This window comes from Scyliorhinus torazame, chromosome 11 (genome assembly GCF_047496885.1).
Source record: "Scyliorhinus torazame isolate Kashiwa2021f chromosome 11, sScyTor2.1, whole genome shotgun sequence".
Lineage (NCBI taxonomy): Eukaryota > Metazoa > Chordata > Chondrichthyes > Carcharhiniformes > Scyliorhinidae > Scyliorhinus > Scyliorhinus torazame.
In genome coordinates this window covers 162,674,207-162,696,315 of record NC_092717.1, presented here as the reverse complement: position 1 = coordinate 162,696,315, position 22,109 = coordinate 162,674,207, and the positions used below count along the sequence as shown (strand labels likewise).

The window sequence follows — 22,109 nt, the reverse complement described above, 5'->3', positions numbered from 1 at the left end:
GAAAGCATGACCAATGGGAGGCTGTAAAATCCTGCCCTAAATAAAAACCTTGATAAGGAACAACTTCCATCAACAATCTGCAATATATGTTGTAGTTGTGTTACAGCACTAAGTGAAGCAACAGCATTGTGATTCACAGAATGCAAAGACCATGGTGCCTATAGCTTACAGAAACATATTTAAATAGGCAGTCCTTCTAGTATTGTCAGAGGTGCAGAACTATTAGTAAACATGAAAGCAGCATGCCAATAGTACCTGATCCTGTCAATAATTCTGCCTGTAGGTAAGCTGCGCTCTCAATCCAAAATCAGTCAGAATGGTTGGAGCTCAAAGGTAAAAAGAGCTGGTTATATTCATGGGGATATATTAACCAGCTTTCAGCTTGTGGGGAGAAAATAGAAGGAGAAACATGCTGTCAGATTACAGAGATAAAACGGAATAACAAAATTTTGGTTCTGGGATTTTTAATGGTCCATTCATCGATTGAGACGTTTAAATGGAAAAAGGGGAATGGAATTTGGTATGTACAGGCGAGAGGTTAGCAGCTCTACAAGGATGGAGGCATTGCTAGATCTGGTTAAATAGATCAGATAGATGAGCTAAATCTGGATGAACCAACTGGCAATACCGACTACAGCAATAATATTTAAGAACCAACAGGAAGGGAAAAATCCGGTACAAATTCTAAATCAACTGATTGGTTCGGGGTTCAGGTTCAGGTTCAGGTCATAGATTACTGAAGAAAAGGGTCTCTGTTAACCATGAATAATAATAGGACTGAAGAAGTAAAGAAGTGTATGGGAATAGGGCAGGGAGTGAGCCTAGGTAGAGTGCTCTTTTGGAGGGTCGTGCAGACTCGATGGGCCAAATGGCCTCCTTCTGCACTGTAGGGATTCTTTGATTCTATGAAGATAAGCAACATTGTAATGGTTGAGGAAAATTTAGATTAGCTAAGCTGATCCTGTCGGGACACACCGTGGGATCCGAGGCAGAAAATTGCAGATGCCCTTGAAATTATATTTCAGGGCTCTATTGAGTGTGGATATGTGCAAGAAGGCTGGAGGATGGTTAGTATAGCATCCATTTTTAAAAAGACACAGAGGTAATTTGGATAATTATATGCCAGTGTTTAATTAAGAACAGAATTACCATATAACTAGATAAAGAGAAAATTGTTTCAAGTAATCAAAACGGATTGCAAAAACGATGATGATGCTTGACAAATAATTCTTTGACGAGGTGATGAACATGGTAGATGGGATAAATGCAGAATATGGAATTTTAAAAAGCCTCTAATGACATACCACACAAAAAACTGTAGAAACGATTAAGGGATGGACAATTAGGCGGTGGACAGCAATATGGTTAGTAATTTGCGTCGGGGGTTAAGGACAGTTGTGCAGTGCGGTTGGAACCCTGGTATCCCTCAGGATTAATTTCTGGAGTACAGGAGAGCTCAGTGATAATAATTTCAGTCTGTTCATCCTGTACATCAATAAAGTGGCATCAAAATAGTCAGTGCTATCCAAATGTGAGGTTAAATTAATTATTAAAGGAAAAGAAATGAAGCCGCAAGGAATATCAATAATATGGGGAAATCGGTTAAAAAGCAGCAGATGATATTCAATGTCATTAAGTGAGAGCTGAAACAAAATGGCAGCGGTAATTATGCTTGGTTTGTGAAAGAGCACAGGCATTAAGGGTTCACAAACCATTGAGGTGCAAAAAATTCCCAGGGGAAGATAGAGGGATGTAAAAAGGGGAACAATTACATTGCAAGTATTTTCCATAGAAAGAATGAATGATAACATGGTTCGGAATTCTCCTGCCATTGCGATTCACTTTTCCTGCCGGCAGCACATCCCTGCCCACAAGATTCGCAGCGTCTTGGGGTTGTTACAATGGGATATCCCATTGACAAGCGGCGGGAAAATATATTCCCGCCGTCAGCGAATGGCGAGCGGCTGAGACACACACACGGCTGGGGAATCAGAGAATCCCACTCATTGTTTATAAAACCACAAGGTGGTATTAAAGTTTTACATATGATCTTATCACATTTAGGATAATCTAAAGCTTTCCATACGTGCAGTGGATTCCACTGAAAGGTCTGGATTTACAAGCAAGGGTGTGACTTGTAAAATTCACCGGGTGGCTGCCTGCTGCCCGCTCCAAACTGTCTACAATTTTACAGGGCTGGGTGAAGAGTAGGGCATGCCTCCCACCCTTGCCCTAATTGAGGCCCTGAAGTGGCTAATTATTGGTGAGTGCTCCCTCCCCCCTGGCCTCTTCATCAAAATCCTCAAGCCCCTTATACCTAGCCTAACCTCACCACCCTCCTGTGGAACACCTGCACTTGGTTCTGGACTCTGGGGAATACCAGTCCTGACCACAGTTGCCACTGGCGCTGCTGGAACTACAGAGCTGCCAGCCAACCATACTGGCCAGCAGCTGTCTTAGGCAGGACCTCCAACTGAGGGGTGGTGGAAGATCAGTCTCCACCCATTTAACAAAGTGCCAAATGACTGCGGGGGAGGGGGGGAGGGGGGGGGGGGTTAATTGGTGGGGACGTATTCCCAATTGACTCTGAGTGTTGGGGCAGGAAAAAACACCATCTGAAAAGTCCTGCCAAAATATTTTAAATATTCATCCACAATGAAATAATATAGATCTTATTTACATGCTGATAAATGATTCTGGCTCTGCATTGCTAATAAATAATATTTTGGTCATTATTTTGGTACAGTGATATTTTGCTCTCTTTTTGCTTTCACCTTTATTGATAGTTACTGTTCTTTCCAGAATTATAGGTTAAAAATCACAATACCTATTAAATTCCTCCCTGCCACTTTACTTAGAATGTCGACCAGTTTGAAACAAATATGTTAATGATTCAATTCAATCAGCAGAGTGGAATTTGATACAACGCATTAAGTATGCCAACAGAAATTTATACTCATTCCATGTGGTAAAATTCAATAGACGAGAATTTAAGATAAACAACATTGTAGGTATCAGTGATTTTCCAGCTTCAAGATGGCATTTTAAAGATTTTTTAATGGACTATTGAACTCAGATTACTGCTGAATATATCTTAGATGGTTTGAAGTAAGTTCAAAGAAATCTGGGCAGGCTAAATCAGTAGGCAGAGATGGCAGATGCAACTTAACACAGATAACCTTTATGTTAATGAGGGTAGATAACAATAATTGAAAGAAATGGGAATGTGGAGCAGATATTAAATGGTAACATACTCCAAGAAAAAGAACAGCAAAGAGATACAGAGGATTTTGTGACTGTGCCAGGCTGTTGCTTGACCAGTCTGTGGGACAGTTTGGCACAAGATCTATCATTTCGCAATATATTGTGAACTTTCAGCCAAGTTTTTAAGCTGGACACCATCAGAGTAGTAAAATGGCTACTGAAAATCATGTGACCTTTGGCATTGAGCTTTGGACAGTCCCAAGTCTCAAGCGAATTGCTAATTAAATATGGACACGCATAGCTACCTGGAGAATTCACACATCCCTAAGTTTAAGGATGGATCAACACAAAACGACAATAGAAATCCAGCCAACCTAACTTTGTTTCACCCTGTGCAAAACGGAACATTGAAACGCAATGTGTGTTCAATGGGTGTGCATGGATCCTATAAACAGGCCACCGTATTATGATGGTTTCCCTCAACCAAACAAAGCTGGGTGAATCTCAAAGTGTCAAATGAGAACACAGGAAGACTGGAATCAACACACACATCACCCTTTGTTTGAAAAGAGACTTTGAACGTGCGGAAATCACATGATGAGGGAACCATTTTGTTGTCTACTTTTAAAAACCAGCAAGAAACGTCTTGCAGAGGAGTTCCACCGAAAGCTATCAAACTATCTGAGCAACCAAGGTAAGAAACAGTAATTCTACGGAAGTGGAAAATCCTAACACAGAGAGAAGGGCTCTCCAATCTGTTGGAGTTGAATTTCACCCAAGAACCAACCCCCTGGAAATTTTACTACAAGAAACCTCAGCTTACTGAGAATCCTTTACTTTACCAAATTTCAACTAAAGCACCAACTTCATCCAAAAAACTACAGACCTGACATGAGAGAGACTGAGATAATCATAAGCTGTAACGGTAAATTATGTTCATCTGCATTTAATCTTTGAGAGTGTGAGCCAGGTTAGTAAAATGTTGTGCCAAGTTTGGGGTGAGTGTGTGATAATAAATAACTTTGTATTTGTAACTCACAAAAAGCTTTCTGTTGGAATTGGGACTCTCACTCTTAAGCTAGGAAAACAAACACCTCTTACATATAAACATACTGATCACAGGCGGCAAATTTGTTTTTTTTTTGGAGTAAATCTGATTTTCCTCTGCATTCCTGACCCCATGCCATTTTCCTCTGGTCTTTTTGCAGGTCAGGAATGGGTAGTCTGCAAAATGTATACCCGTTCCTGCTGAGATTGGGTTCCTCCTGTTATATGGGTGATCACAATCAAATTTCCTTCCAAACACCTTTGTGTCTGATGGTGTAGGGTTTGGAAACCCATTAAAAGCTTATCAGGTTTCAGAGTTTGTGAAGGAAATGAAAAGCCTGTTGAGGAGTTGGGAACATTCTGAAAGGTACATGTAAAATATTTTCAAACCTTCAAATATCATTATTAGATGTTGTATTGTAATGTATATGTGTTTTAGTGCAGTGAATCAACATTGGGATGTATCCTTTAAAGGCAAGTTGACCCTTACATTGACCAGGATTGTGTAATTATTCACATGCATTACAGTACTTTTCCAATTGAAAAAACATCATTTAGCAGTGAAAATGTAAAGAAATGTCCTCTGCTGTCATATTTCTGTGCGTTGATTTAATTGAATGTCCAGACTGAACTGAAGAGGTAAAAGAAATGGAAGAAGCTTCGAAATAGAAATGGCCATCTTTTCTGTGAACAGAGCTAGAAGATTTTGTCATGACAGCCTAATTCTGCCCAGAGAGAAGTAGAATGAACATAGGTGGCTTTGAAGACACTGCTGTTAAATGTAAAGATGTACCACAGCCCATTCACTGAATGTGCAATTGGTTGACAACCATACTCAGCACATCATTCAGATAAATATCTGGCACTGGCAGCAATTATGGTGCCTTTATTTTGTGTAAATCTGCTTTAACATCTGTTTAATCCACCATGCCAAACCAGAAGTTTAACGAGGGCTATCCATTAATCACTGGGCTCATGACTCCAAAGCGCAACACAAGCACACACTTATAATGAGAGCCACATTGTGGCAAACAAAATCATTCAGCAGCATTCACTTGGGTACCTAAGCAATGCTACTGCAGCCTGGACCACTCTGGAGGAGTCCTTGCAGTAGTTACCCGAGCAGGTGTCTTACATCATTATAATTTGCTGCATCCTGCACAACCTTGCTTACCACAATTCTTATCACCATGTCTGAAGTGAGTAGCGGAGGAGAACGGGCAGGGAGAAGAGGTGGAGAAAAATGGCAGGTGGCATGGTGGAGGCCTTTGGGAAAGTAATACAATGGCTGCTGTTGTCTAATTTATTGGTCCATTTTGACCCCAAAAAGGAACTCGTCCTGACATGTGATGCTTCCTCTTATGGGGTTGGGGTGGTACTTTTCCACCGTTGGAAAGACGGGATAGAAAGACCCATCGCCTAGGCATCCAGGATTCTCTTGGATGTCGAGTGGAGGTATTCTTAAATTAAGAAGGCAGGCTTGACAGTCATGTTGGTTGTAAAACATTTCACCAGGATGTCTATGACATGTGTTTCAAAATAGTGACCGACCACAAGCCCTTATTGTTACTTTTTAATGAAGATAAGGCAACCCCCATTGCTTCCCCCCGGATAGTGTTGAGTCCTGTTGCTTGCAGCTTTGGAGTATCTCTTAGAGCCCTGGAATGTGAATAGCTAAAACCGATGCCTCGTGTCGTCTCCCAGTGCCCTCAAGCCTGGTTGCCTTACTGGCGGTGGAAGAGGTCACAATGACCTTGCATTTTAAAAAAAAAATTTAAGAGACATTACCAGTGTCTGCAATGCAAATCAATATCTAGAAGCAGAAGGATCGAACACTATCAAAATTGAAGCATCTGATCCTGAACAACGGAGTCTGAGGACAAATGTTCTAACCCTCAGATGGCATGAAACTTTAACTGACCAAGAAAGATAACTCAGCGTTAAGGATGGTATCATTCTTTGGGGAGGTGGGTAGTTGACCCCCGCCCAAGGTGGGGCCCAATACTACTGGAGCTACACAAGATAAAAGCAAATTACTGTGAAGCTGGAATCTGAAACTAAAACAGAAAATACTGGACAATCTCAGCAGGTCTGATAGCATCTGTGGAGAGAGAAGGGAGCTAACATTTTGAGTCTGGATGATTCTTTATCAAAGCTGTAATTCAGACTCGAAATGGAAGCTCCCTTCTCTCTCCAGATGCTGTCATACCTGCTGAGATGTCCAGTATTTTCTGTTTTTGCTACTGGAGCTACATCATGACCACCTTGGGGTCAGCGCTCACCAGGAGCAACGTTTGGTGGCCTTGTCTCGACTCCGACATCACAGATTTGGTGAAACAGTGTGATTCATGCCTGGAGAATCAGAAACTTCCTACTTCAGCCTCCCTATACCCATGGGAGTGGCCACGCAGGCCATGGGTGCGAGTGCACATGGACTTTGCCAGGCCTTTTGTGGGTTCCATGTTTTTAATCCTGGTAGATGCACACTCCAAATGTTTGGAGATATACCGCATGACTCCCACACTATGATTACAACATTGTTTTTACATGCATGGCATACTGGAAGTCCTGATTTCTGACAATGGCACTGCCTTCACTAGTGGGGAGTTCCAAAGCTTCATGCAATCCAATGGCATCAGACACATTAGAACAGCACTCTATCACCGGTCATCAAATTGGTTGGCAGAACGGGTGGTGCAGTCCTATAAAATCGGCATGAAAAAGCAACCGGCAACATCCAGAGTCCAAATTGGCATGGCTTTTATTCGATTATAGGACCACTCCTCATACTACAACAGGAATCACCCCAGTGAAACTGTTAATGGGACGGCGGCTTCGTACAAGACTAAGCCTACCATTCCCAAACCTGGCAAAGAGGTGGGCGTCCCAACAAAAGAACCAGAAAATAAATTATGACTCTGAGGGATCCGAAAGAATATTCAAGATGGGTGGTCTGGTTGACGTGAGGAATTTCGGAGATGGCTCCAGCTGGGTCCCTGGAATCATAATGGAGAAAATGGGACCAGTATCCTACAAAGTGAAGGTCTAGGATAAGGTCTTGAGGAAACACCTGGACCCCCTCAGAAATAGAGAATCCGTCCCCATACAAGCCTCACTACTGGCCACAGAGATGGCCACCGCTAGTGCAGGGCAACAGCCTGCAGGTCCATCTCTCCTGATAACGAGGGTTCTGAGGTGGAAGCAGAAGAAGGTGTTCCCACTGTCGCAGACAGAGAGGAGAAGTCTGCGTTGATGCTCCCTCCGGACGTGAAGGTCTCCAATTCGGTTCACACCTCCTGATAGAGTTCCACCCTTGATGACCTCAGACCGATCGTGAAGAGGCAGAAGAGACCTCCATGCTGAGGGAGAAATGGATGTGAGAGAGAAGGGATGTTATGGTGGCTACAAAGGAGACGGGGGATTGTCAACAGATCTCCCCGTTGGCTTTGTGGAATATGAATTCCCCTATTAGGCAGGTGGGAGCTCGCCCAATAGTAAATGTATTGCTGGAACCTAAAACCCGCTGCTCCAACCCAGACTGGCATCTCCATAGGTTTCCGGGCTTGCATGCATGTGTTGTAAGCCACAGGAGCGGTCTTTTTCATTACTACAATAAAGGGATTTGTTGTTGGAAGACGGGCCTTGGAAAAGTTATTACAGGCGTGACTAATTTACTTAAACTGAAGTCAGACTACAAAGTTAAAAACATTAAAAGGGGTTAGGTGTGAAGGCAAGAATTTAGAAATGGAGATGAGTAAGGCGAAGATGGAACAGTGAGCAGCATGAATGGAAATTTGCATTAGGAAGATAAGGAAGGGGAGTTAAATTAACTATTGTTTTTCAATTAGCAAAAATCATAAATTAATATGTCAATTTATCAAGTTTATATTTATCCAAAAGTAATAGCCATTAAAAAAAATTCAAGAGCTGTATGTTCTGGGAAAGGGAATTTCCAAAGGGAAGTAAAAACAATAGTTTTAAAGATGAAAGAGGAAAAACATATTCAAAGGTTGAAGTCTGTATAGTAGCTGTGGTCATGAGATCTTCAAGAACATGTGCTGAAAGGGACCTGCGAAGAAAGTAACTTGCAGCCGCCCTCAGAGATGTTATAGCAGCAGTGGATGTTTGTGGTAAATTTACTGGAATTTTTAGAAAGGACTGTTGCCAAAAAGGGGTGTTTAGCTTTGAGTTTAACTAAGCAGGAACAGGAGGCACAAGACCGTGTGAGCCTCTCCTACTACAGGAACATTCCCAGAAGAGGGTCAAGGAAGCCCTTAGATGGCTGCTAATTGTCTACTTAAGTGTCTTAAATGGCCCACATTGAACGGGTTGCCTGACGTCTTCCTCTCCATGAGTAAAATACCATGTGTTGGATGGGGCTCGTAGGCAACAGACATGGCACCCTTCCATGGTGCCCAATTTGGCGTTCCCATCCACCCCCACCCCTGTGAAATTCAGCCCAATTTTTCCATTATTCCAGCAACACAGGAGCAATCATATTCCATGTAATATTTGATTATCCATGTCTAAATTTATTTGCGTTTTAGTTAATTTTATTTCACTTTCAACCACATTTCAAAGAGATACTGAGTTTTTTTTTACAAAATAACACAGCAATTAATAGAAAAATAGATTATATTGATGGAAGTTAGTATACTATTCTGTGGGGGTAAATATTAAGCTAATTAATTCTGTACTTCTGTTCTACAATTGCAAGTTTCATTATCTGCTTATGAATCAGTAGCATTCCGAGGCACTGGCTCACTAATGAAACCCGAAGGGACTGAGATTCTTCCTAGTCAGCTCCTGATCACCTTGCAAATCATTATTCTAATAGTTATGGTTGTCCAAGCCACACCGGGAATGGAAACCTAATCAGTGCTGGTTAAGGAGAAACTTGAATTTATCTAACACTTTTCATGTCCTCAAAGCATTCCCAGTTGATGTTTCTACTGGATGGGAACGTCCCAGAATGGAACCATGGCTCAAAAGGCCATAACCGTTAAATCTTTTAGAAATCATGGATGAACAGAGTCACAGGAATGCCAATTAGCTTTTAACAATAGGAAGAAAATGACTAAACTAAGTTCAATTATAATACAATACACCTTCACTCCAACTTATCGTAACACAGGGTACAAAATATATCTTAGGCTGTAGTGTTCTCAGTAAACACACAGTCCCTGTAATTCAACAGGCTAACTGCGGTCAGACATGATCCACTCTGAAACTAAGTGGCAGATCTCACCCAATTGAACTTCCGTGGATTTACTCTCAAATTCCCCAGATGATTATTACACTTTGAGACAACTGATGTCACTGGGTTCCAGCTTTCATGCGAGTGTTTCCAAACTCCGCTCTCGAAAAGTCATGCCCTAGAATCATCTTTCAAGCAATGCTTTCCTTCAACTGTTTCCAGCAAGGATCCACTTCCAGGATTTCAAACGCTCCTTTCAGTAATTCCTTTGTCTTGAATAGCTATGTGCTTTTTCACATAATCTCTCAGCGATCCAACCACCAATTGAAGCACAATTGCTTCAGCTATTGCTTCACAGGCTGCAGTAAGATATCACCAACTTTATGACTATTTCAGAGTTCTGGGGCGTCATTCTCCAACCCCCCAGAGGGTCGGAGAATGGCCGTTGGCCGCCGTGAATCCCGCCCCCGCCGGTTGCCGAAGTCTCCGAAGGGAGAAAAGTCGGCGGGGCGTTAATGGCGCCGCTGCCGCGGAGAATGTCACGGGTCTGCGCAAGGCAGCCGATTTTCGGCCTGCCGATATTCTCCCTTCCGGATGGGCCGAAGTCCCGTCGACGTGATGACCGTTCACGTCGACGTGAATCAAACCTCCTTTTCATCGGCGTGACCCGGTGCTCCAGACTCACGCCGACCAGCGTGGAGGTGAGTGACGGCCTGGGGGGTTGGCTCTGGGCAGGCAATGGCGTGGCCGCAGTCTGATTGCGTGAGGAGAGGTGTGTCTCGGGTAGTGTGTGTGTGTGTGCGGCGGGGGGGGGGGGGGTGGTTAGAGTAGGCTGGGCTCCGGGGGAGTGCCGGGAGGGGGTCCATGCCGGGGTGGAGGTTGGGGGGGGTCCGTGCTGGGGTGGAGGTTGGGGGGGGTCCGTGCTGGGGTGGAGGTTGGGGTCCGTGCTGGGGTGGAGGTTGGGGGTTGGGGGGGGGGTCCGTGCTGGGGTGGAGGTTGGGGGGGGGTGTCCGTGCTGGGGTGGAGGTTGGGGGGGGGGGGTCCGTGCCGTGCCGGGGTGGAGGTTGGGGGGGGTCCGTGCTGGGGTGGAAGTTGGGGGGGGGGGGGTCCGTGCTGGGGTGGAGGTTGGGGGGGGTCCGTGCCGGGGTGGAGGTTGGGGGGGGGTCCGTGCCGGGGTGGAGGTTGGGGGGGGTGTCCGTGCTGGGGTGGAGGTTGGGGGGGGGGGGGGGTCCGTGCCGTGCCGGGGTGGAGGTTGGGGGGGGGTGTCCGTGCTGGGGTGGAGGTTGGGGGGGGGGGGTCCGTGCCGTGCCGGGGTGGAGGTTGGGGGGGGGGGGGGTCCGTGCCGGGGTGGAGGTTGGGGGGGGGGGGGGGTCCGTGCCGTGCCGGGGTGGAGGTTGGGGGTTGGGGTCCGTGCTGGGATGGAGGTTGGGGGGGGGGGGGCCCGTGCTGGGGTGGAGGTTGGGGGGGGTCCGTGCTGGGGTGGAGGTTGGGGGGGGTCCGTGCCGTGCCGGGGTGGAGGTTGGGGGTCCGTGCCGGGGTGGAGGTGGGGGGTTCCGTGCTGGGGTGGAGGTTGGGGGGGGGGGGGGGGGTCCGTGCCGAGGAGGGGGATGGGAGGGCAAGTGAGTTGGTCCACCTGGCCAGGTGCCAGCCTCCAACAGTTGGACCCATGCGGTCCATGCCACCTGGCTGGGGGGAGGAGGGGATATGGGCAATGATGACATGTCGTCGATCCCCTCCCCCCCCCACCAGGCCGTCATGTTTTCAGATCATCCAGCGATGTTGGCCGCTGTGGTGGCAGCCGCTCATGTCTATGTTGCCCTGGATGAGGAGGAGGAAGAGGAGGAGGAGGAGGAGCGTGCCAGAGAGGCGGCGCAGGCTGCCGCAGAGGGGCAGGTGGCAGCCACCCAGGCTGGAGGGACACCTGACCGACAGGACGAGGAGGGGGAGGAGGACGTCGCGGCCCCACGGCAACGGAGGCACCCGAGGGCGCCCCGTGTGTACCGGCCCCGGCAGTCATACCAGGACCTCACGGACCGTGAATGCAGGAGGAGACTCCGGATGAGCCGGGAAACCATGGCACACATCTGCCACCTGCTGGCACACCTGTCACCGCGTGGCACTGGCGGGGGACACCCTCTCCCCGTGTCCGTCAAGGTTACGGTGGCCCTGAACTTTTATGCAACGGGGTCATTCCAGGCACCGAGTGGGGACCTGTCCGGCATATCGCAGACATCGGTGCACCCGGGCAGTGACAGATGCCCTATATGCCATGGCGCACCGCTACATCCGCTTCCCCGTGGACCGGGCCAGCCAAGATGCCCGGGCCGTGGGCTTCTCTGCCGTGGCCGGGTTCCCCATGGTCCAGGGCGCGATCGATGGGATGCACGTCGCCGTGCGGCCACCTGCAGATAACAGGGCCGTGTTCACTAATAGGAAGGGGACCTATTCGATGAACGTACAGGTGGTCTGCGACCACCGCATGATGATCCTGCACGTCTGCGCCCGTCACCCAGGCAGTGTACACGACTCATTAGTGTTGTCGCGGTCATCCATCCCCGGCATGTACGAGGGACGCCACCCCCGGCTGAGGGGCTGGTTGCTGGGCGACAGGGGCTACCCATTGCGATCGTGGCTGATGACGCCTATACGGAGGCCACGCAATGAGGCGGAGAACCGCTACAATGATGCCCATGTAGCGACAAGGGGAGTGATCGAGAGGTGCTTTGGTGTGCTGAAGATGCGTTTCAGGTGCCTGGACCTCTCTGGGGGCGCCCTCCAGTATCGGTCAGATAGGGTCGGCCGCATCATTGTGGTGTGCTGATTCCTGCACAACATAGCCCAGCAGAGGGGCGATGTGCCGCAGGCAGAGGAGGGCGGAGTGGAGGAGCAGCAGGAAGAGGCCCAGTCCTCCCCAGATGAGGGGGATGGGGGCAATGGTCAGGGCAGACGGGGTAGACACAGGCGGGTGGCTGTCCACCGTTACCGGCTGGCCCAGCGGGCACGGGACAGACTGATAGACGCCCGCTTCACTGACTAGATGGGCGTGGGAATCGGGTAGTATGGCCACAGACCGCACACCATGGCAACAGCCGACCACCCACACCCCACACCCATCCACCCACCCAGCACCCTCACCCCCCTCCCCAACCCCACCCACATGCAAACCACCCCCCCCCCCCCCCATTGCCGATCCACCTGAGGCACAACGGGCCGGGCTCTCAGTTGCGGGTGGACGCGTGTCTATCGCAGGCCATGGAGGATGATGACAACCCGCCCTGCGATGAGCTCCTGGCTCTACATCGTTGGACTATGTCTGACCCATGGCCACAGTACCACCATCCACCCGGACCATCCCTGCATGCGGCTGTGACACTGCAGCGCACGGTCCCGACCTCTGCCCGGGGGATGTTGATGGCGGCCCAGGGGGAAGGGGGCAGACTCACCTGGGGCTGAGGTAAGACCACCCCTCACACACACACTTGCGCTCAACGTACATGACACCCCCGCACACTTTGGACAGAGCACAAAGGCAGCTTCGGTAGGTGTAACATTGACTTTAATAACCAAAGGAGTTCATGCACGTGCCCTAGCCCCTAAAACTCATCTGTGCCCTGCACCCGTGCCAACTTACTCAGTGTCTAATTGTTTGGCCTTACGGGCCCTTTGACTACGTCTACGTGGTTCCCCAGACGGTACAGCAGAACTGGAGGTGGACTCCTGTGATTCCTGCCCTCTGACACTGGATCCCTTTGACGGCCGTTTCCTGGGGCGTCCTGGCCTAGATGGACCAGGCTGCGGCCCAGGCGACTGGGATGGCGAGCTGCCAGCCTGTCCTGCCCGTTACCCACCCGATGCACCTGGGACGGAAGGGGGGGGGGGGGGGGGGTCCGAGGTGTCGCGGTGTACCGGGACCTCCCCTACAGAGGGAGCCGGGACGGACCACACCACCTCCTCCTCCCTCGGGGTGCCCGATGGCCCCCAGGCCTCTACATGGGTGGGGGATGCGAACGGACTGGCCATCCGACGCCCCCCCGACATCTGGCGCTGCCAGTCCTGGAGGCCCGAGCTGGTATCGACAGGGGTCTGCAGGTTTGCAGCCATGGAGCCCAGGGGGTTGGCAAACCCTGTCTGTGGCAGTGCGACGCCGGCTTGCACATGGCCACTGGCGCCGATGCCCTCAGCGATGGCCTGCAGAGACTGGGCCATGGCCTGCAGAGACTGGGCTATGGCGTTGAGCGCCTCTGCCATCTGGCGCTGGCACTGGCTCATGGCCTCCTGTGAGAGGGCAGCCATGTCCTGGGCCACAGACGCCGCCTGCACGGAAGGCCCCAGGCCTCGCAAACCGTTCCCCATGTCTGACACCGTCGCACCCATTGCCTCCACCGCGGACGCCACCCGTGCGGTGTCAGCCTGGGTGGCACGCATGACCGGGACCACTCCCAGCTCCTGGACGCGGGTGGACTCCTCCACCTGCGACCGCAGCCGCCGCAAGCTGCCCGTCACCCTCTTCGCTCGTCTCCGGGTCGGTGGTTGCATCGGATCTATGTGTGGGTCTGGTAACTGCAGGAACCCGGGATCCATTTGGGCGGCAGATGTTCGCTTGGGCTGGGCTGCCCTCCGACCGCCCGGTCCCTCTGCTGCTCCTACCTCCACCTGCTGTACCGGGACGGCTGTGTTGTACGCACCAGTGAGTGTACCAGACGCCTCATCACTAAAGTGCCCAACCGTGGTGAGTGTTTCTGCGATGGTGGAGGGTGTTGGTGACAGCAGTGGCGTTGTGTCGTGCTCTTCGTCCCACTCTGAGTCCATGGCACTTTGGGGTGGGGGTTCGTCTCCACCCATCCACTCTGAGTCACTGTCCGGTATTTCGTCTTCCTGGGTAGTGCTGTCCCGGGTAGGGGTGTCCTGGGTAGTGGTGTCCTGGGTAGTGGTGTCCTGGCTCGGATGTGACGGGGGCCTGTGGCTGCCCCCCTCGTCGCTGGGTGGTCGCTCCCGCACGTGACGGGGGTGTCGTCTCCCTGTTGCTCCAGGTCTCCCGTGGTGTGCGAGGGGCATCCTGCGGGCGTCGCATGCTGGAGGGTCCGGGTCTCTCCGTCTCCCGTGGTCTCCGAGGGGCATCCTGCGGGCGTCGCATGCTGGAGGGTGCGGGTCTCTCCGTCTCCCGTGGTCTCCGAGGGGCATCCTGCGGGCGTCGCATGCTGGAGGGTGCGGGTCTCTCCGTCTCCTGTGGTCTCCGAGGGGCATCCTGCGGGCGGTCTGCATCTGCGGGGCTGGGTGCCTGGATGTTTGGTCCTGCGATACACAATGAAGCATGCATGGTTAGACATCAGGCAGTGATCAGGTGATACGGGGGAGGGGGATATAGGGGAGGGGGGATATGGGGACGGGCTGTCGGTGGCTCACTCGCTAGTACGCCCCCGACCTCTGCATCAGCAACCTCCCGGTCCTCAGGTCCGCCAGCCAGTTCCAGGGCCCTTTCCTCGTGTACGGTCAGTGGCCTCTCATCAGCGGGCCCTCCTCCAGTCCTCACATGCTCCCTATTGTTGTGTGCGCGCTTCTCCTGTGGGGGGGGTGGGGGCAGGGGTAAAAGGCAACGGTGTTAGGCAGGTATATGAATGCACGCCATCGGTTGCGCGTGCATTGCAGAGGTTATGGTTAGGGCTGGATTCACTTGGGGATATGGGGGAGGGGGGGATATGGGGGAGGGGGGATATGGGGGATATGGGGGAGGGGGGGATATGGGGGAGGGGGGGATATGGGGGAGGGGGGGATATGGGGGAGGGGGGGATATGGGGGAGGGGGGGATATGGGGGAGGGGGGATATGGGGGAGGGGGGATATGGGGGAGGGGGGATATGGGGGAGGGGGGGATATGGGGGAGGGGGGGATATGGGGGAGGGGGGGATATGGGGGAGGGGGGATATGGGGGAGGGGGGATATGGGGGAGGGGGGATATGGGGGAGGGGGGATATGGGGGAGGGGGGATATGGGGGAGGGGGGATATGGGGGAGGGGAGATATGGGGGAGGGGGGATATGGGGGAGGGGGGGAGGGGGGATATGGGGGAGGGGGGATATGGGGGAGGGGGGATATGGGGGAGGGGGGATATGGGGGAGGGGGGTTATGGGGGAGGGGGGTTATGGGGGAGGGGGGAGATATGGGGGATATGGGGGAGGGGGGGATATGGGGGAGGGGGGGATATGGGGGATATGGGGGAGGCTCACCCTGCCTGCTCTGACGAGGTCTTTCACCTTCTTGTGGCACTGGGTGCCTGTCCGTGGTGTCAGGGCCACAGCGGTGACGGCCTCTGCCACTTCCCTCCACAGACGCCGGCTGTGGCGAGAGGCAACTCTGCGGCCGTGCCCGGGATACAGGGCGTCCCTCCTCTGCTCCACCGCGTCCAGGAGCGCCTCCACATCGCGTGACTCGAACCTCGGGGCTGAGCGACGGCCAGCCATCCAGTCGGGTGTTGCGGTCGGGTGTTCCGGTCGGGTGGGGAGGGAGCAGCGCGGCCTTATGAGCCGTCACGCTGTGCAGCGCGTATGGCGCTGCACGGCGTGAACCACTGCGCAAGCGCGGATCCCGTTACGTCGCTGCTAGTCCATTTCGGGCCGGAGACTATCGACCCATTTTTCCGACGTGACGCAAGTCGGATTTGCGCCGTTTTTTGCGCCGATCGGCGGACTTTCCGCCGATAACGGAGAATTTCGCCCCTGGCTTCTCACTTTTCAATTTCACTAGGTCTGTGCTTTTCAGGTCTGTCCAGGATTTTTTTTAAACTTGATCGCAGCAGTCACATACTAACTCAAAGTTTTTCACCCTTACTGCACCAAATACTTAAAAATACAAAATATATAAAATTCCTACATTTGTCATAACAGGAGACTAAGTTCTTCAGAAAAGTGTCATGTGGGATGTGTCACGTCCAAGAGGCAAAGAGCATCATGGTTTAACATCTGATTGAAAAGCCCTTCTCCAATAATGGTGCACATCCTCAGTACTGCACGCTTATGCACTCTGGAATCCCTCAATTTTGTCATAACTGTCTAAGATCCAAGTGCACCTCTTCTCATTCCTCCTTAATAATCAGCAAATATAATGACACATTCATACCCAGAGTGGTACAGTAAATGACAATGGGTAAACACCCATTAAAAGTAGAAAGGGGTCCAACAGCAAATTTGGGGAGAAGAACAATGAAGTGGTTAGGGTGGAGAAACAATGGCAAAAAATATTGAATAAAGACTTACCTTCAAGTGCATGCTACATGCATTTGCCATCAGCTCCTCGTGCTATTTGATCACAATGTCCTTCCGTCAAATAGCATGCTCAGGCTTTGTGCACCCAGAAATGCACATTCTATTGATTTGATTATCACTCAGCCCTCTAATGCAACCAGAATCACAGAATCCTTATAGTGCAAAAGGAGGCCATTTGGTCGATCACGTCTGCACTGGCTCTCTGCCCTGCCTTATCCCTGTAACCTTGCACATTCTTTCTTGTCAGATAACAATCCAATTCCCTTTTGAATACCTCAATCAAATCTGCCTCCATCATCCTCGCGGGAAGCTCACTCCAGCCTCCAACCACCCTCTTGATGAAAAAAATAATTCCTCCCATCACTTTTACTCCTTTTGCCAATTATTCTGAATTTGTGTCCTCTAGTTCTTTATGTACTCTTAAGGGGAACAGTTTCTCACTATTAATTTTGTCCATGACCCTTAGAATCTTGAATATCTCTGTCAAGTCTTTTTTCAGTTTTATTTTCTCCATCGAAAATAGTCCTAGCCTCTCAATCTATCCTCATAGCTACAACTTTGTATCCTTGGAATCATTCTTGTGAATCTCCTCCGTACTTTCCCCAATGCCTTCACATCCTTCCTCAAGTATGGCACTTGCGAAGAACTAGAGTCTTGTACAAGTTCAACATGACCCGCCTTCCTCTTGTGCTCAATGCCTCTATTAATATAGCCTAAAATACTTTGGGCGCAATCTACTGGCCGCATCACGCCCGAAGTGGAACGTTGTGATCAGCAGATGCCAGGAGAAGCCTTCCGTGGGCTTCCCGGCAGCTAGTACGCCTCGTGAGATCTATCCAGACCTCACAAGGTGGCACGATCAGGATCCCGGCCACAAGGGGTGGGACCAAGCTGAAGTAGGCTTTAAACCTACTTAGGCGTACACACCCGGAATCTACCGGCCTCCCGGCATCTAACAGTCACCACAGGGAGTCCCCAACCGGGTGCAATTCGGTACTGGTCCACACAAACGTAGGCTAGGTAGAATGGCCCCTGGGGGGTGGTCCCCTGGCCCTCCCCCTGGAACATGGACACCATGGCACTGCCAGCCTGGCAACTAGACACTGCCACTCTGGCACTGCCAAGGTGGCACTGCCAAGGTGCCCGGGTAGCACTGCCAGGTGCTTGGGTGGCACTGCCAAGTTCAGGACCAGAGGGGGCCATGCCCATGAAAGGAGGGTGTGGTGGGGGGGGGGGGGTAACGAAGAGTGTGGGGGGTGGGTTGTAATGGGGCCTCTGGAAGGTTGGAGGGAGGGGGGGGAAAGAAAAGTTGGGGTCCTGGAAGGGGGGGGGTGCCAAAAGGGGTCGTGGAAAGGCCTGAAAGGGGGGGGGGGCCTTCAACCACCCTGTAGCCGGATGTCATCACTTGGGGTATGCGGGGTAATGCCCATATGTATGGGGGCTGACTTTGCCCATGGGTGAGGGGTGTGGGGGACCTCAAGCACACTTAAGAGATTGATACGCCATTTCAAAATGGCGGCCGGAAAGCTGAGGAACCAGTCCGGACATCGAGTTCAGCTCTCCAATGATGAAAATAATTCGAAGTGTGGGCTTGACCGAGGATAACCTTCCCAGGGCCCGAAAAAGTGAACACGTGTGGGTAGATAGAGGTAGGGAACTTGCCGACTGAGCCGGTGAGAAACTCCCAGCAAAGCCCGCGACAAATGACACTTAGAAACTTTTCCATTAGATCATGCCCATCATGTTTTATTAACTGCTCTCTCAAAATGCCCTGTCATCTTCAATGACTTATGCACATACACACCGAGGTACCTCTGTTCCTGCACCTCCTTTAGAGTTTTTCCCTTTATTTTATCTCCCCATATTCTTCCTGCCAAAATGAATCATTTTGAAATGAATCAGGGCAGCACGGTAGTACAAGTGGATAGTACACTTCACAGCGCCAGGGTCCCAAGTTCGATTCCCTGCTGGGTCACTGTCTGTGCGGAGTCTGCACGTTCTCCCCGTGTCGGCGTGGGTTTCCTCCGGGTCCGGTTTCCTCCCACAGTCCAAAGATGTGCAGGTTAAGTGGATTGGCCATGATAAATTACCCTTAGTGACCAAAAAGGTTAGAGGGGTTATTGGGTTACAGGGATAGGGTGGAAATGAGGACTTAAGTGGGTCGGTGCAGACTCGATGGGCCGAATGGTCTCCTTCAGCACTGTATGTTCTATGTATGTATGTACTATGTACCTCACACTTCTCTGCATTGAACGCAAGCTGCCACATGTCTGTCCAATCCACCAACATGTCTGTTCTTTTGAAGTTCAAGACTATCCTCATCAGTTGACGTTTCAAATCTTCTGAAAACATTGAAATCATGCCCTGAATACCGGAGTCTAGGTCATCAATATACACTAGGAAGAGCAAGGGTTCTACAGCCGACCCCTGGGGAACTCTACTACAAAACTTTGTCAAACCTGTAAAACAACCATTTAATTGCTACTCTCGGTTTTCAGTATCTCAGTCAATTTCTTATCTAAGTACCTGCTTTCCTCTTAATCCAAGAGCTAGAATTTTGCTCACAAGTCTGTTATGTGGCACTCTATCAAATGCCTTTTGAAAATCCACACATATCACATCAACAACATTGCCCTCATCAACATTCTCTGTTACCTCCTCAAAAAACTCCAGCAAGTTCATTAAACCTGATTTCCCCTTAATAATAATCTTTATTGGCACAAGTAGGCTTACATTAACACTGCAATGAAGTTACTGTGAAAAGCCTCTAGTCGCCACATTCCGGCGCCTGTTCGGATACAGAGGGAGAATTCAGAATGTCTAAATTACCTAACAGCACATTTTTTGAGGCTTGTGGGAGGAAACTGGAGCACCCGGAGGCATGGGGAGAATGTGCAGACTCCGTACAGAAGGTGGCCAAAGCCAGGAATCAAACCTTGGACCCTGGCGCTGTGACGCAACAGTGCTAACCACTGTGCTACCATGCATGAATCCATGCTGGTTTTCCATGTTTATCCTGCATTTGTTTAAGTGATCATTGATTTTGCCCCAAATTACAGTTTCCACACATTTCTTGGAAATCAAACTTAACCTAATATTGTTATGGTTTCTATTAATTTTTTGGTTACTTAATAATTGAATGGTCACTAATTTTTGTTACTTTACAGCTTTTAAATTATTAGCCGTTTTTGACTCATTTTTTTCCATCTTGCATGACCTCATGGATATGTAAAATATTATTATTTGAAGTATTGGAAAATCACTTGATGCTATGACTTTCATTACTTCTCACTTGGCTGGATTTGAAATTAAGAATGTGAAAGTGGTTTTTATTTCAACCAATGCAGTTAAAACAAAGTCTTACCTTGTTGGGCTAACTCCTGTCCCCATATCCTCTTTTCAGCTCGAATGCCATCAATCACAGACTCCTGTGCGGTTAGCTGTGAAATCAGTCTAGATTTCTCCTGCTTAAGTAGCTCAACCTGAACAGTTTTTTTCTTATCTTCTTCAGCTGTGTGTTCCAGTGCCCGGAACCGGCTCTAAATTAAAATTGAAGAAAATTTCAAAAATCAAAATGCTTCCAATAATCTTTAGCAGGATAATTTCTGCAGAGATGAATGCCATTTTTCTGCAGCTTCTATTCAAATTACAAGTTGGACAATGTCAATGAAAATTCAGTCCTTATGTCGCTAACCAAATGTTGTACTAACTGGTATCGAAGTCCTAAAATGCTAATCAGAGAACCAAAATGACTTAATTGGTGATTTTTTTCTTTCCAGAATTCAAACCTCAGCACTTATATGTTGGCGAGGCCAGCATTTATTGCCATCCTTTTAAAAAAAATTTAGAGTACCCAATTAATTTTTTCCAATTAAGGGCAATTTAGCATGGCCAATCCACCTAGCTTGCACATCTTTTTGGGTTGTGGGGGCGAAACCCACGCAAACACGGGGAGAATATGCAAATCCCACACAGACAGTGACCCAGAGCCAGGAGCGATCCTGGGACCTCGCCACCGTGAGACTGCAGTGCTAACCCACTGCGCCACCGTGCTGCCCTGCCATCCCCTAATTGTCCTTGAGAAAGTGTTGGTGAGCGGCCTTCATGAAATGCTGCAGTCCATGTGTTGTTGGAACACCCACAGTGCTGTTAGGAAAGACGGTCTAGGATTTTAACCCAGCGACAGTGAAGGATCTGGATCATATTTGGACACGAGCTTCACTATTCCTGACAAAGTCCTCATATATACAAGTTGTTACCAATTTTCTGCTCATCTCAACTATTTTTGTCTTTCCCTAATGATTGAATACAGGAGGATTCCAATGTAACTTCAACAGAATATAATGAATGGCATGTCAAATTTATAATTGACTTAATGTTGGATTCATTATAAAATGCACTTGTTCTACACCTGTAAATTAGAATGATAGATTGCAGTGTCATGAAAATTAATTACTAGGATCAGAATTAAGGCTCTTGAAGAGTGGGGACTCAACAGTTATTATATATCATGACATGAACCACAGAAAATTTATGAAATTCCTTCATGTGAATTAAAGGCTAGAACTATTTGCATTCTTCATCTCCCTTCATGGACCCTAGGGATCCTCATTTGCTAACAAAAAAAAAAGTCAAAGGGGAATAATTGTTAATGCTAGCTAATCCAAAACCATAAAAATAAGTTTTGCGGATTGAATTTCACATAGGCGGTAGTGGTGCTGCCAAAGTGTTGGGGGACAGTGGGACCTAGGGATGCATTTTACTAGCAGTAGCAATTAAGTGGCTGCTGCCAAGGCTGACGGCCCTATAAAGGACAGTAGATGGACAGCAGCTCAGCACCTGGAGGATGGGCAATCTCCCCACATAATAGTGGGTCCTATTCTCCCAAGCTGCTGGTAGAATGACAGCGTGGAAGGGTAGAGGCCTTTCACTGATTACTTAAGTGGCTGAATTGGGTTCTGGTCGAGGACGGTGTCTGCCACCTTTCCAGCCACTGGCTAAATGACATGCTGATGGGGAGATGACAGGCACACCAAATGCCTTAGTGTACCATTTTGGCAATCTTCCCACTTCCCAGCCTTTAACAAAGTAGCTGGTAGAAACTCAGCCCTATGTTTGCCTTTTAGTATTCTCATTTCAACCTACAAATGGCATTATTATAAAATTTTTCAAGTGTTGCTCTTTAAACTTTATTCTAGCAATACAATATAATTAACTTGAGAGTTGATCTTTACAGTGAGTTGCACCTTCTTTCCTTATCATTGCTACTGTACATGTTATGCAAGTCATATACACCAGTGACCGTGCGGAGACATAGAGAGGGCATCGTTAGCCGCATGCTTGGTTCACAGTAGTTGTATGGAGGGGCACATGGAAGGTTGGGGGCGGCTGCTCACTTGGGGGC

The 22,109-nt window shown here is 49.4% G+C and overlaps 1 protein-coding gene across 6 annotated transcripts in view; it reads right to left on the bottom strand.

Moving 5' to 3' along the window:
• The window catches only part of lrrcc1 (leucine rich repeat and coiled-coil centrosomal protein 1), a 218,278-nt gene that overhangs the window by 51,232 nt on the left and 144,937 nt on the right, over positions 1–22,109 (bottom strand). For all 6 annotated transcript variants that reach the window (XM_072467939.1, XM_072467941.1, XM_072467943.1 and 3 more), the window contains one exon: positions 20,070–20,244. In XM_072467939.1, the coding sequence (XP_072324040.1) occupies positions 20,070–20,244 (175 nt within the window). The remainder of the gene's footprint in view (positions 1–20,069; positions 20,245–22,109) is intronic.